Below are 13958 nucleotides of genomic sequence, written 5' to 3'. Positions count from 1 at the left end.
TGACTATAAAAACTTATCAAAACGTATTCATTGCACTTAGATGTCCGAATGGAGATAATATCCTCCACATTAAATTTTGTTCTGCTCTATCGATCCTTTTAAAAACTTTTGTTTTTCATAATTGTACATATCTGAAGGGCAATTCAGTTTCGGCTCCAACTTTATATTAGAAAACTTTAGTGTAATCATCATAACGAAGTGAATTTTCGAATCGCGAATATTCTTTAATGATATTTATTAGCTACGAAAGCGTTAACATTGTTCTTTTTAATCAAAGTGACAGTCGTAAGAGCAGCACGCAACAGGCACCTGGTGTCAGTCTAGGGCTTGTTAATAAAAGAATTATCTTTTAGAATTTTTTTCATTTTTCAAAGAAACGCAAAAATGAATTCTAATGAAAGTTTGATGTCGTATCTTTGTTTGAGATCTCTTTTAATACTCTTCAATATTGCATTTTGGGTAAGACATTTGTGTACTAATTCGGAATAGTGTCCTAAGGGAGTTTGCATAAAACTTTTCCTTTTTTCTAGTTATCCGGTTTATCGCTAATATGGATAGGAGTTTGGCTGCAAACCGATTTTGAAAATTATTTGATAATCAGCGCAAACTATTCTGAACAAGTCTATGGCATATTAATAGTTATGGGTGCGACTATCATTTTCGTGACTTCTTTAGCCTGTTCTTGCATTGTCAAAATACAATCAATGCTGGTTATTGTAAGCATACCAGACGGTAGATACAAATATGATATTGCTAATGTTTCCCTTTTATTCTTATTTATTATGTGATCAGAACGGGGGTATTTTGATAACAATGTTGTTTTCATTACTTTCATTATCGATTTATATTTATACATATAAAAACCAAGTGATAAATGGTATAACTGATGGCATTTCGAATGAGATCAACAACTACAACTTTAGTAATTCAACAAATAATGATAATCTTTTGGATACAGTTCAGAAAAATGTGAGTACATCGACGGACCGATTTTAAACTGTAGCGAATTGAAAGGAAAAAATTATTTTCCTCCATTCACTTATAAGAAATAATAAGATAGATAAGATAGATATTGTCGGTCCATACCGGTAGTAAGTCACTACTGCTGTTTCTTGCATGCGTACACAAATCTTATTATTCAAAGTGAGCGCGAATACTTTGTTGACAACAAGTAAGAATATTATATTCGGCGAGGCCGAATGTCACATGCCCACCACTATCTCGTGGTGCGTTCCCCTCTTAAAGTTATTTTATTTGATACCCATATCGGTGGTATTATTAAGAAACAACTCATCGCGGTATTGTTTTACAATTAACCCATTTTTAGGCAGATAGGGAGTGTACAAAGTACTTTTAAACATTCGGTTTTGATTGCCTTACGATAAATGAGCATAAAATTTAAAAAAATCAAAAAACCAGAATTTAATCATTTGTAACTTTGCGTGGGCGTGGCGGAGGTTTTTCATTTTTACACGTAAAAAAATGAGAACTTCGTAAAGTAAATGTGGAAAATTTCAGGATTTTAATTTTAATAATTTCCAGGTAATGAGCAAATATCCAACAATTTTTGTTAAAAAGTAAATGAGTTACTTTCAGTTTAGGCTCCATTGCGCGCTTTAGCTGTAGCATTTTCAATACCAACCTTCGCGCAGAAACTTCAATTATTTCTACCAAATTTGAAGTTGATATGTTCATTTTTGCGACCAGGACAGTGCCAACAACCCCATACAGACACTCAGTCGGGGGACATGGATTAATCAACTCAGGATTTTACGCTGATCAAGAATATCTATACCTTTGTAGGGTCTCTGGAGCTTCCTTTTGAGTGTTAGCATAAACTTTGGAAAAAGACAAAATCAATATACCGCCATCTTAAGTGGTGGATATCAAAAGCTTATTGCCCTGGCTACATACCCAATCAATTACGTTTGGAATCTTTCCTCTAATCGATTTGATGTCTCCAAACTTCGACAAGTGCGATATTAGTATTATGTTGCTGAAAACTGGGTAAAATTGCAATTTACAAATCTTTCCATTTCCTACGCAATACTAAATATAAACATATTGTTTAGATGTCAAGCTGCTCAATACATAACTGCTTAGACCAGGAGATTATTGCGAAATCGGTAACAAAGAAGTTGCCTTTGCAGCTCGATCTTGCAAATTCTCGCTGCATTACTTAAAGAAAAGAAAATTAAAAAGTTTCACGTGGTTTCCCTCTTGGTCCTTGCAAGGAGAGAAATGTTCGCCATAAAAATTTGCAAACCATTTTTCGAAATTAACTCATAAACCAAGCAAGGAGTGAAAGCTGAAGCTTTCCGAATATATTACGTTGATATTTCCTAGAGCCGCCGAAAACTGGTTTCAAACTTACTCGGGCTATTGATGCATTACAACGAAATTTATTTATAAACACGTGGGGATGGGGACTTGGGCTTTTAATATTTTATCACTCATACGGTAAGGGTGAAGTCGATATTAGACCATATGACAGATTATTTTAAAGTGATTGGCTATTCTTTTGAAAAATCTGTTGCATTCGACTTACTCGTATACTTATTTACCAACAGACGCGTAGATTAGCTAAAGCGCTTTTCTTTATTGTACCTGAAACTATTGCTATTATTCTATTTTATCCACGATAATCTAAAAAGTTTCCGCAATCAATGAAAATTGGTTCCAATAAAATTGATTGATTCTGGTTGGACCATTAATTATTTTCGGGTGGTTATTGCTATCGTAAAAGTGAAGATCACATAATTTTTCTTTCCTTTTTCCTATCTTCTTAGTTACAATGCTGCGGTAATCAAAGTTTTATAGACTGGCCACAAGATGCGATACCGAAATCATGTTTTAAAAACTTGAAACTTTACAACTCTGTACCAAACATTACAAATATTTACGAAACGGTAAAGGGTAAACACTTTGGGAACAACCCAACACTCTAATCTTCTCTCTACTTACAGGGATGCGCGTACAAATTAAAAAATGTTATAAATAAAAATTTCACTGCGATAGGTTTAACCATATCAATAATAGCTCTGTTTCCTTTTTTTGGTGCAGTGTTATCTTTTGGCTTATCCTTGATGTGCAACAAAGGCGGTTACGAGATGATTGTTTAGACCGCAAAGAAGAGTTTCTTTTTTTTTACTTATTTAAAATTACTTTAATATTAAAATTAACTTAATATTATAATTAATTTAATATTATTATTTCTGAGAAATATTCATATGTTTTTTGTGTCCTTGCATTGGGTTTGCAATTGAAATATACAATACTTGTAAACATGGCGCTTGAAAGTAGGCAACAGAACAGCATCTACATGGTTGGGGTACGCTTCGCTGTATTTGGATGCAAAAGTTTCGCGTTACTATTGATAAGATTAAGACTTTTCATTGATATATTGTGCGTAGTACTCGTACCAACTGGTGTTCCTGTAACACTATGTGCACTCCTTAAACCTACGATTAAATATTTTAGTTGTCTTATCAATAAACCATAAAATGGATATTTACCAATCTTAGTCAAGATTGCATGCCAAACACGTTTCTTAAATACGAAAATAAAAAATACAAAAACACCAAGCAGAACGTTAAAGGAATCGCTGACCGCCCAGAAAATCATTTTTTTTCGATCGTAGAATACTATGCTTAGCAGCTCCAGAAACCAAGTAATACCCATTGCTATAAATAATCTTGTATTCATTGCAAAACGTTCTTTTTCCATAAAGAAACGCCTCTTTAAGATCGGTTTCGCCCAATTTGAACTTTGCATACGAAAAATTTCACGCTTAACACGATTGCAGTAACGTAGCGTCATTACAAACAAAACGAAATTAATTAAGAATAAAATACCTAAAGGTCCTGAGAAAAATAAAAGATTCGCTGCACTGGGAACATTGTCTGAAATTAGATGAGAATCGTTAGTCGGACTTTCTCTTAACGTGATTTCCAATTCCATTTTACAGTTAAACCAGCACATGCCATGACCAAAGTTAGGTCGTAAACTTTCGCTTAATAAATTGGATTTTGTTAAGGTAATCGTTGTGACTGTGATAATTGTCGGCAATCCCCAACCATATACCGAATAAATCAAAAAGCGTTTGTTATGATCTTTTTCGAAACTGCGTTTGTTTCCTCCACTAGATCTGAAAAAAAAGCAAAATTAAATAAAACTTATTTAAATTAGTTCTTAATTTGTAAAAATACTTTCATTTTTTTTACTAAACTGGCCCTAAGAAGTTGTTAAAAAATGATGAATAATGTATGAAATACAGTAAGATAGTAGCGTTCCTTGTATTTTAAGAATGAATTCTTCTCAATTTGTCCGCAGTAAAAAATAGGTCTAAAGACGAAAAGTACGCTCATCGTTCTTTTCACTTCCTGAAGGAAAATTCTTTCGTCGGGAGTAGATTCAATGCAAGCCCTGCTAATCTAATTCAAACCCTTCCAGATAAATTGCTAAGGAGATCTATCGAAGTGCACCTAATTTTCCACCACAATCGCCCTTCCAACGATTGTTATTTGCGGCAAAAAAACACCAAATTATACATGTTCTTAATTATTGTTAAACTGAGTGAAATATTTCCGACCGCGCTGTTAAATGCAAATGATTATTTGCAAACGTTTGATTGATGGAAGAGATAAATGATTATGCCAATTTATTTGACTTGCATATTTATTTGTACATTTTCTATTTTTTGTCTATTGTGTAATGTTCGAAAAAAAACTGTTCGATCTTTTACCTACTCTTTTCAAATAGAGTCCTGGGAAAAATCAATTTTGAGTCCCAACACTGCTCCACAACTAATTTAACGTATTAAACGAACATATCTTGTGAAAAAAAAGGAAGAGATATGTAACTTTTCTTCAAAACAAAAGATTTCTCTAGTTCTTCACGAATACAGTTCAACAAGTACTAAGAATCAAGATTTCTATATAAAATAGTTTTTAGAGCAAATCATTTTTCCCCATTTAAATGTAAATGCGCTTTAGCAACTTGAAGAAGAACAGTTAATCAGGAATGGCTCACCAGGTAGTAATTTTTCATCATCATTATTGAAAAGATGTTCTTTAGATGCCGATCATAAAGCTAGACCGCATAGGTGTGTGGGCGTTGTTAGCGTGCACCTCGAAAAGTTTGGGTCACTTATAAATTGCGATATCTTCATTTTCGTGAACGGGGGAGTGTTTATCACAGTTGGGCAGAAGGACAGACTTTGTGGGCTATTTGCAGCTTGTCTCTGCGCCTTATAAAATTATTGAAAAAAATCATTAAATTTTGTTACACGATAATATTGGATAGGCGTGGTAAATTTTTTCCATTTTCGTACAGGTACTATAGCATTGCCCATAGAATATAGAGGTTCAACTCACTATTAAGTTACAATAAAGGAATTAAAAGAATCGGATAGGAGAAAATTTCAAGAAAGAGTCAATATTTATTATTTCATAATTAATACATCTTAATAAAACGAACCACATTGCCTTTGTAAGTATGTAATGTACGTGTAAATATCTGTAGGTGACCACCTATGTTAAAGTTGGAGCAAAAGTGTCAATAAAAGCTGTCTTTATTACTTTAGGGAACGTTGTGTGTAGCTATCAACGAAAGAACACAGCAGTCCAATATGTGCGATAAGTAAAAGAGAAGCAATTACAAAAGCAAGTGCGAAAATATATGTATTTGTCGTAAAGTATCTTTTCAACTGTAGCTTTTATAATAAATCTCTACATGATATGATAAAAACGCTATAATAGGACACGACCGATCACCAAATAACCGACAACACTTCGTTTAATACAGTCATTCAAATGATGACTTTCCGGACGGAAGTGGGCGAAAAATAAATCGGAACCGAACCACTTTCGTTCGTTCAGAACAACGTATGCTACGAATTGTGTTTTTTGCTTATTAGTGGAGGATAGAAGTTTTGTGGCTATTGCGTTGGATGTTTTTATTTATTTTTTTTTTTTGTTTGTATTTGATATGGATTGGACCTTTTAACTTGAATTTAGATCCATAATCCAGTAACTATATAGAAATCCATTGCTGATATTCATAATTTCACTTGATGATGAAATAATGATGCTTTTTTACTAAATTTTTTGATTTTTTGCTTTCTAGGTTATATTTAACTCATTGGTGATGAAATTGTTTATGTTAAATTGAGTAATGTGCTGTTAACTTAAATTTATATCCATGATCTAGTAACTTTATAGAAATCCAAATTTCACGTGATGATGAAATATTTATGCTTTTTTACTAAGATTTTTGAATTTTTTGCTTTCTATGTTATGTTTCACTCTTTTCTTTATTTCTTTATTTCAATTAAGTAACACGCTGAACTTGGTTGTGTACACCACAACGACAGCATGAAGACTGGATGTTTTTATTAAATATTTGTTCTCAACTTTTAGATGATTGTTATGGTGTGAAAGCGGAAAGTAAGTTAAATAAGTCACCCACTCGGAATATAATTTTCTTACTTCTTACGAGTGGACTACGACTATTCCCCCCCAGCTGCCTATGCTAATGTTAGCATATATAAGTCGGATATTTGCAAATATAGCCCCTTTCGCTTTTGGTTTTCTAATGATCTCTTCTTCCCAAGAAAAATTTTGCGTGCACAAGCAACTTGAACGATTAGTCAATCAAAAAAAAAAAAACATTTTGTTGGGAGCTTGATCTTTGAATGTCACCGTAGTACATCAGCTTTAAATTTTTTGTTAATCAGAAGTATATAACTTTTGGTGTGCTTTAGCGCATACTTCTTGGCCTTACAGCCGAAGTGACAAACGTACTGCACTCCTATGCTACGAGGAGAGTTATTTGTCCGTAAAAGAATGAATGATAAGCACTAATTTCTTCAATTTATTTGACATTTATGTGCGATAGGTTATGGAAAATCGATTCTTGTAAGCAATAAATGTCTAAACAGTGGAGCACAAAACTATTTCAATCGATGTTACGTTTACAACTGTTGAAGGTGCTAAGCAAAATAATTCAAAGTGGACATGAATTTTGCAACATTGTAATCTTAACTACGGATTCATCCTTTTTCGCTTATTGAAATAGATTAATATTTAGATATACGTTACATAGAAGGAAACCGTACACAAGAAGACTTCACCGTTCAAATTTTATCGATAGCAAACCAATTTATTTGCACAACAAACTATTGAACATCTGGCGTTTTAGAAGGGCATACTTACCCAAACGTTTGCCAGATATCAAAGCACATTACGTTCATCCATGAAAAGGCAGCCATTAGGCAAAAGTATGTAAAAAATGCTGAAAATGGAAACAAAGTAAAAAAGTTTCGTACTCATTTTAAAGCGAAACTCGGGTGCAAACCAACGCAAAAAAAAAACTTGTTGACGGATACTGACTCCCCTTTACGTTAAATTTTAAATCTTCTTTAATTTCATTTTTTTTAGTTATTTCATCTTTCAACCTGTTTTTAGTCCTAGGCTCCCATATACCAAATCATACCAAACAAAAGGCAACATTCCTTATCTTGGGTAATCTAACAAGGATCAAAGAACGTATAGATGCACAAAGAAACAGGAAAACACACCGAATCTAAATCTTAACTACAGTTTAGCAATTAAGAATATATGGTGTCCACAAATTTAAGTAGGGGCGGACTTATCACATGCGGACAAGAATAAATCGACTCGAAACTTTATACTGATGGAAAACCAACATATTTCTGCGAGGCGTTTTTCCAAGTGTTACAAATGACAAGACATACTATTTTTTCCTTGTGGTGGCGAGTATGAAATTAAGTTAACAGAACTTATCTTTTAATGTGCTGCGTTATTTGCAAAACAACCATTACTTACCTAAGGCGAAGCAAATATTATTATTTGCCGTAGGCATTAACTGACCCACGGCTATATTAAAATAAGCCATTAAGAGATTACTGACCAAACAAATCAATATCTTTCCAGGTAAGTTACGCAATTTAGATATTGACAAATAGACCAGTAAAGTTAGAGCGTAAAACGAACACGATGTAAATAATCCGATCACGTATACCTTGAAACGCAAACGATCATTACCCACAATTTTGGTGTCGAAGCAAAGAAATGTATACAACTAGTTTAAATTAGATTTTAATAATAACATCTTCTCTGAAAAGTAAGGCATTAAATGAAAATTTCACCTTTTGCGTCGCCAGAGATGAATTATGTATCTTTTCGATACAGTATTCATTGTTAGAGTATTGTTTAGCGTCTGCCCATACAAACAACGATCCATCTCGATTGTTCAGATAATGTTCGTCTTCGGGATAAATATCCGGATTTAAATGATATTTAAGACAATCTAAACTTCGTAAAACACCAAATACTAAAAAGATAAACAATAAATAAATAAAATTTTGTATTTATATTTTGGCTATAAGTATTAATAGTACAAGAAACGCAGAGCAATAGTCAAAGCTAGAGGTATACGTCCGCAACAAAGGATTGAGAGGCCGGAGCGGTTAAAAAAATGTCTCCTAATTCAATTAGTCGCATTACAATTTTAGCAAAGCGAGACTCCTCGAGTCATTTAGAATAATTTCCAAGGATATTGCGGTTGTTGCATCGTCCTGAACTGCTCGTCGACGTTTGTTATGTACCAATTTGAAGAAACGGAAAGACTGCGCTGTAGTCCCTAAAAATTGATACAGACCAGAAGGCGAAGAAATTGTGAAGTGTGATGTGTATTTCTGTCGAAAAGAATAGACTTTCACAATAGATTTTCTAAAAAACCTACCAAATATGGGGGAAGATACTTTATGAGATGGGCTGTTTTCTTGGGAAAGTATCCATTCGACACATCTCAGAAAACTACTATGAGAGAACTACTATGTATATAAAATCTTGTTGGAAACTATAAAGTTAATGGTTCGAAACATTCATCCAATTTGAATGACCTTGGCGATTCTCATATCTTTTGACGATGTTTGCATTGAAGCGGACGAAAGAGGACTAAAACGTCACGTACCCTGTAGCAGTAAAAGAGGAGGAAAAGGGAAAAAAGGAAAAAAATTCACCTATCAACATATAACAACATACACCTATTTTTCTATTCATATGTGTATACCGTTTGCCAATGTAGCTATTTTCGCATTTCGTCTTATTCCAAAACGCACATTAAGCTTTCTTTTGACTCCATCCAAGTCATTTAAAATCAATTTTAATAAAGGTCACCCGATTTAATCCCTACATTCGTACGTAATCGGTAACACGTAAGAAAATTAATTTCGATCGTGACCAAATCTTTTACACTGATCATTGTTATCCTCAAAAACACTGAAAAAAAGGAAAAAAACAAAAATTTTTTTTACTCTATAATATTGGGTGGACGTGTGTGACATTTTTTATTTTCAGGATAAAAGTGGAACTTTATATGATATATGTGTGCATTTTATGAGCACCAACAACAATTTTTGTTGCATACGCGTGTGGGTCACATTCAAATTCTTTTGCAAACTTGTAGGCGATATCTTCATTTTTGCGAACGAGATGATGGTTAACACAGTTGGACAGACGAAAAGACGGTCATGCTTAAGTACATTTCGAATGTGAACCTGCTCAAGATTTTATGTATTTTATGGGGTTTCTATAACCTTCTGCGTGTTATAGAGATATTGAAAAAAAAATGAAATTTTGCTACACTATAATATTGGACAGGCAATTTTTTTCATTTTTGTATAAGTACCACCGCATCGCCTGTAGAATATACGTTCAAGTTTTATATATTTATCTGCTATAGTTTATGAGCAATGAGCGAAATCCAATTTTTAATTCGTTTCAAAAAACAGAGTTATTCCCAGTTTACGTAGTACAGTGGGCGTATTTGGCTCATTTGCAGCAGTAACCTGTTTACAAGAACTTCAATGTCTTTATCAAATATGTAGTCGATTCATACCTTCGTATTTCGGTTAGGAGAACATTTACAGCAGACTTTAAATAGAGGAGCAGATCAAGAATGTATATACTTTGTGGGGCCCCTGAATCTTCCGTCTGGGCGTTGCAAACGTTTTGACAAATTGACATTCGGTAATAGGTATAAAAATTTGCCTATTATTATCTTAAAGGAGCTATCTTAAGTTAAATCTATCACATTCCGGATATATATAAAAAGCAGCTTTGTTTCAATTAACATATGCCACGTCGCCTGCAATAAATTTTTTTGTCTTCACTGTAAAGCCCCAAAGTGATGAAAAAACAAGGTTTCTGGCTTAATTGACAATAAAAGGTGAGTTTACCTGCTGTGTGTTGCGTACGTTGACAGAAACTTAGCATATTTCTAGATATCTATAGTAAATACTACAGGTGGTAAATCGTCTATTGCTGATTCGCTGAACATTCAAGAACAAGAAGAACGGTTACATAAAAAGCGGGATATGTACGCTATGAATACTAAAAAAGTCGATGCAAGCAAAAACGATATCTTAATGACATTATGCGTTTTTCACTCTTACTTTCGTAGATCCTTTCATTTATGTTCCAATCGTACAAAATTGGAAGCAAACTAATTTGGGCGTTTGTATAAATATTATTGTTTGCATTGTTATATAAACGCACGAACAATAACAACACGCGAAAATTTGTTATTGTTTGATTTGTTGATATATAATATACAAATGCAAGAAAATTGTTTCTAAAAGATATTTTTGAATTTATACACAAATGTTTATAAAAATACAATTTAATACCTTATTTACAAGCAGTACTCATCTAAACTTAAATAGAATAAGTGTTTTATTGCCTAATTATGTAGTCACTTGAATTAATTTCTTTCGTTTCAAATTTTGTTCTATTTTATATTATTTTATTTATTTATTTTTTTACTTATTTAATTATGCTTCTAAGTTTTCTTTTTTAAGTTTTCTTTTCAATAATGACAGATCCCTACTTCAGAATTTAGATTTTTGCAATTGCGAAATGACGAAAACATCACTGTTTCATTTTTCATGCAATCCAAAAAGATCGTATCAGCCCGTACTGCCGCAATATTAATTTTTTACTTCCCAAAACAATCGATAAGGAAAACCGGAAAGAAAAGAATTAAAGAAAGGGAAAAGAAAGAGAGAGGGAAAAAAACGAAAAGCTCAAAATGATGAGTGGAAGGTACCGAATGCAGAGCGCCTAGAAAAAGTGTACAGTTTTGAATATTTGCACATAGTATCAGATAAGATGAACTTCTTATGGAAATAGAAATAATTATAAACAACAAAGGTTCGACAGTGTTCAGTTCAAGGACACAGCCTCAAATCAAATCTCCTTTCGTCGAAAAATATATTTGTTCCTACATCAGTAGCGTTGCTGAGAGCTGGGCTTTCTTTGTTTCGGAAATAACAAAGAAATTATAGAAGTTAATTCAATATCCCATTGCATTAAAGGGCAGCATTACTTTGTGTTGACCAGACACAAGGTAATTTTACTAAATTTACTTTTTAAAAAAATGAAAAATTTTGTTATTAGACGGAATTTACATGCGCCATAGAGATTACAGATTTTAAAGTACTTAAAAAATCTTTTCAGAATTAAAAAAAAAGTCCTACAATATAATTATATTTTTTTTTTTTTTTTTATTCCTCTTGCCCTTTTGCTCTTACAACAGCAAAGCAAAAATTTCCTGAAAACACCACCCAAAGTTAGTAACCATTGGGCACTTTTCGCGGAGAAGTGATTTTAAAGAAAAATGTCGTCTATTTAAAGTCGCTTCTTTTTTTCCAAAAATATGATTTCGAATAAAATGCGTTTCTCAACTATCCGCAAACAGCAATATGATTACGCACAAAACTCGGCTTTTTTTACAATTTATAATTTCGTCCGCTCATAGTTATCTTTTCGTATTTTAGAGGATATTTAAATCAAAAATATAATAATAAAAAAAGAATATACCTTAAACAATGGAAATTATTTTTTTACTTGCTTTGAGGTTTAGTGAAATTTCCACTTGTATTCAAGGATTCAAAGCTGTGATATGAAATATCGCCAGTATCCTTCTTACAGTAAGAAGTGGCATTTCCTCTTGTAAAAATTTCATCGTCTTGACAGCAGCGTCTAATGCAAGGTATTCGGTCACATATGGCAGTGTTATCGCAGACACGTACTAAAAATGGTTGCATTTCCCCGCTGGTGATTTCTAAAGATACGTTAGACTTCTGCTGAATATTCGATTGATCCATTATAGCTTCCAAACAGTAATCGGAATAATAGAATTTTCTTTTCTCTGGCTGCAACAAAATAAACTGATCGTCAGCGAAACTGCTTTGCAATTTGTTGACTTTGTATTCAACTAATACTTTATTGGTTGAACAATCCAAGGGAGCGCTATTAAAGATGGCAAAGTTTGGAAAATACCCTTTATAGACATGGTAGTTGTCGTCCTCATTTACAATGCACTTTTGTTGGCTGACCTCATAAACATAGCCGATTGGACAACATTTGTGAATAAAATTTAACGGTTGCAATATGTCGTTGTCGTGTAAAGGACAGGAAATTACGGCAATGTGTTTGCCTAAGCCAATGACGCAGGAATGGGATGGAATTTGAACGTTTTCATTGCCGGTTAATTTGATTAGTGTTTGATGATCACAGGATAAAACGCTCGAGTTTGACAAAGTTTGATTAACATCGTAGATTCCATAACCATGTATGGCATGAGTGTCCTCAAAAATCGCAATTTCATTGTCGATCAATTCGAAACGGTCAATTGGTGGCGGAACACATTTATAGTTAGGCAAACGGAAAATACCACGATTCACTTTAGCTAATAACCAACTGGTGGGACAACATAACGGTACCCATACTTTAAAATCGCTTACTCCGGCAACTTTTTGAATATCACTGGCATACAACATGTAAATTAAAGCGAAAAACATTGATGGCATATAAAGCGTATCTATGTACTAATAAGCAGTGCTTCATCCACTCTTCAGTTTATCTCTGACCTGCCGATGATCTCAACGACGAGGAAAAGCTAATGCACATATATACATTTTATGTGAATGTATTGACATTAATATTTTAAAATAACAATACCAATAACGATGCCATCAAATTGCGTGGTGTCGAGTAATAATGACATTTATTGTAAGTCAATAGATATGAAAAAAAAACACTATCTAAACGGCGTGACTTGACGTAAGTGAATTTTTTTTTTTTTTTAAGGAGGTTATTTTCCATGAAATGTGAATAAATGAAACAGATCTTAAAGAAGACGCTCCCACACAGACGTCCTGGCAATAATTATGATTTCATTGAAATGTAAAATATTATTGTCGCTGTGCTCTCGCGTTATGGCTAAACACAGTGCCAAACAATTTCATTTGTCGTACTATTTCCCGTGTTTTCTGTAAATTCCTCTCTTTTTAAAACGTCCGTACGCTTGGATGTCTCTGCACTCACTAAATTGTTAATTATTTATTCAGTGTCGTTAGCAGAAAGGCGCGCACATCGAGATATTTGTGCTATTGTTATTGTAAGTATCGTTAACGTTTATATAAAATTACGGTTGAAAAATTGTTGGCAAGTAATTCCCACATTATAAAGAATATACGCGCGAATAAGTTTTGCAATAGTAATTATGCTAAAGCATTCCAATTAGAAAACGACGTCTTACCTTTCGGAACACATACTCCTACGCAAGGAATGTGAGAAAAAGTTCTTGTGTTAATCCCCTTAGCACTTAACTGCGAATTTATGCTAGCTACGCACTGAAATAGGTAGTAAAGTAAGCAGGAAATAGAGTCAAAATCATTGAACTAAACGTTCGAAAAATTGTCCTCACGGTAGAATATGTGACTTGTAATTCGAATGAACGATTGATGGCGATCATGATTTACAAATCTTCTAGATTATTAGATATTTTTGTTGCATCCTTTTATTTAATATTGAACATTTTATGCATTATTGTATGTATTTTTTAAAAACTGCATTCATTTGGCTTTT

General features: G+C 33.2%; 2 protein-coding genes across 2 annotated transcripts; one reads left to right on the top strand and one right to left on the bottom strand.

The window, feature by feature from the left end:
* Positions 1-315: 315 nt before the first annotated feature.
* On the top strand, positions 316-3307 carry LOC119640626 (tetraspanin-6-like). Its single transcript, XM_038038797.1, has 5 exons — positions 316-459; positions 531-716; positions 793-969; positions 2790-2909; positions 2967-3307. Exons 1-5 carry the CDS (start codon positions 385-387, stop codon positions 3120-3122), a joined length of 714 nt encoding a protein of 237 aa, XP_037894725.1. The 5' UTR covers positions 316-384; the 3' UTR covers positions 3123-3307.
* Position 3308: 1 nt separating this feature from the next.
* LOC119640625 (G-protein coupled receptor Mth2) lies at positions 3309-13220 on the bottom strand. Its single transcript, XM_038038796.1, has 7 exons — positions 11938-13220; positions 8171-8355; positions 7848-8103; positions 7215-7293; positions 3966-4147; positions 3516-3902; positions 3309-3461 (listed from the first exon to the last, which is right to left on the bottom strand). The coding sequence occupies exons 1-7, from the start codon at positions 12896-12898 to the stop codon at positions 3319-3321; spliced, it is 2193 nt and encodes a 730-aa protein (XP_037894724.1). The 5' UTR covers positions 12899-13220; the 3' UTR covers positions 3309-3318.
* Positions 13221-13958: the final 738 nt, after the last annotated feature.

This window comes from Glossina fuscipes, unplaced genomic scaffold (genome assembly GCF_014805625.2).
Source record: "Glossina fuscipes isolate IAEA_lab_2018 unplaced genomic scaffold, Yale_Gfus_2 121, whole genome shotgun sequence".
Lineage (NCBI taxonomy): Eukaryota > Metazoa > Arthropoda > Insecta > Diptera > Glossinidae > Glossina > Glossina fuscipes.
The sequence above is the reverse complement of the archived record's forward strand: the minus strand, read 5'-3'. Positions and strand labels throughout refer to the sequence as shown.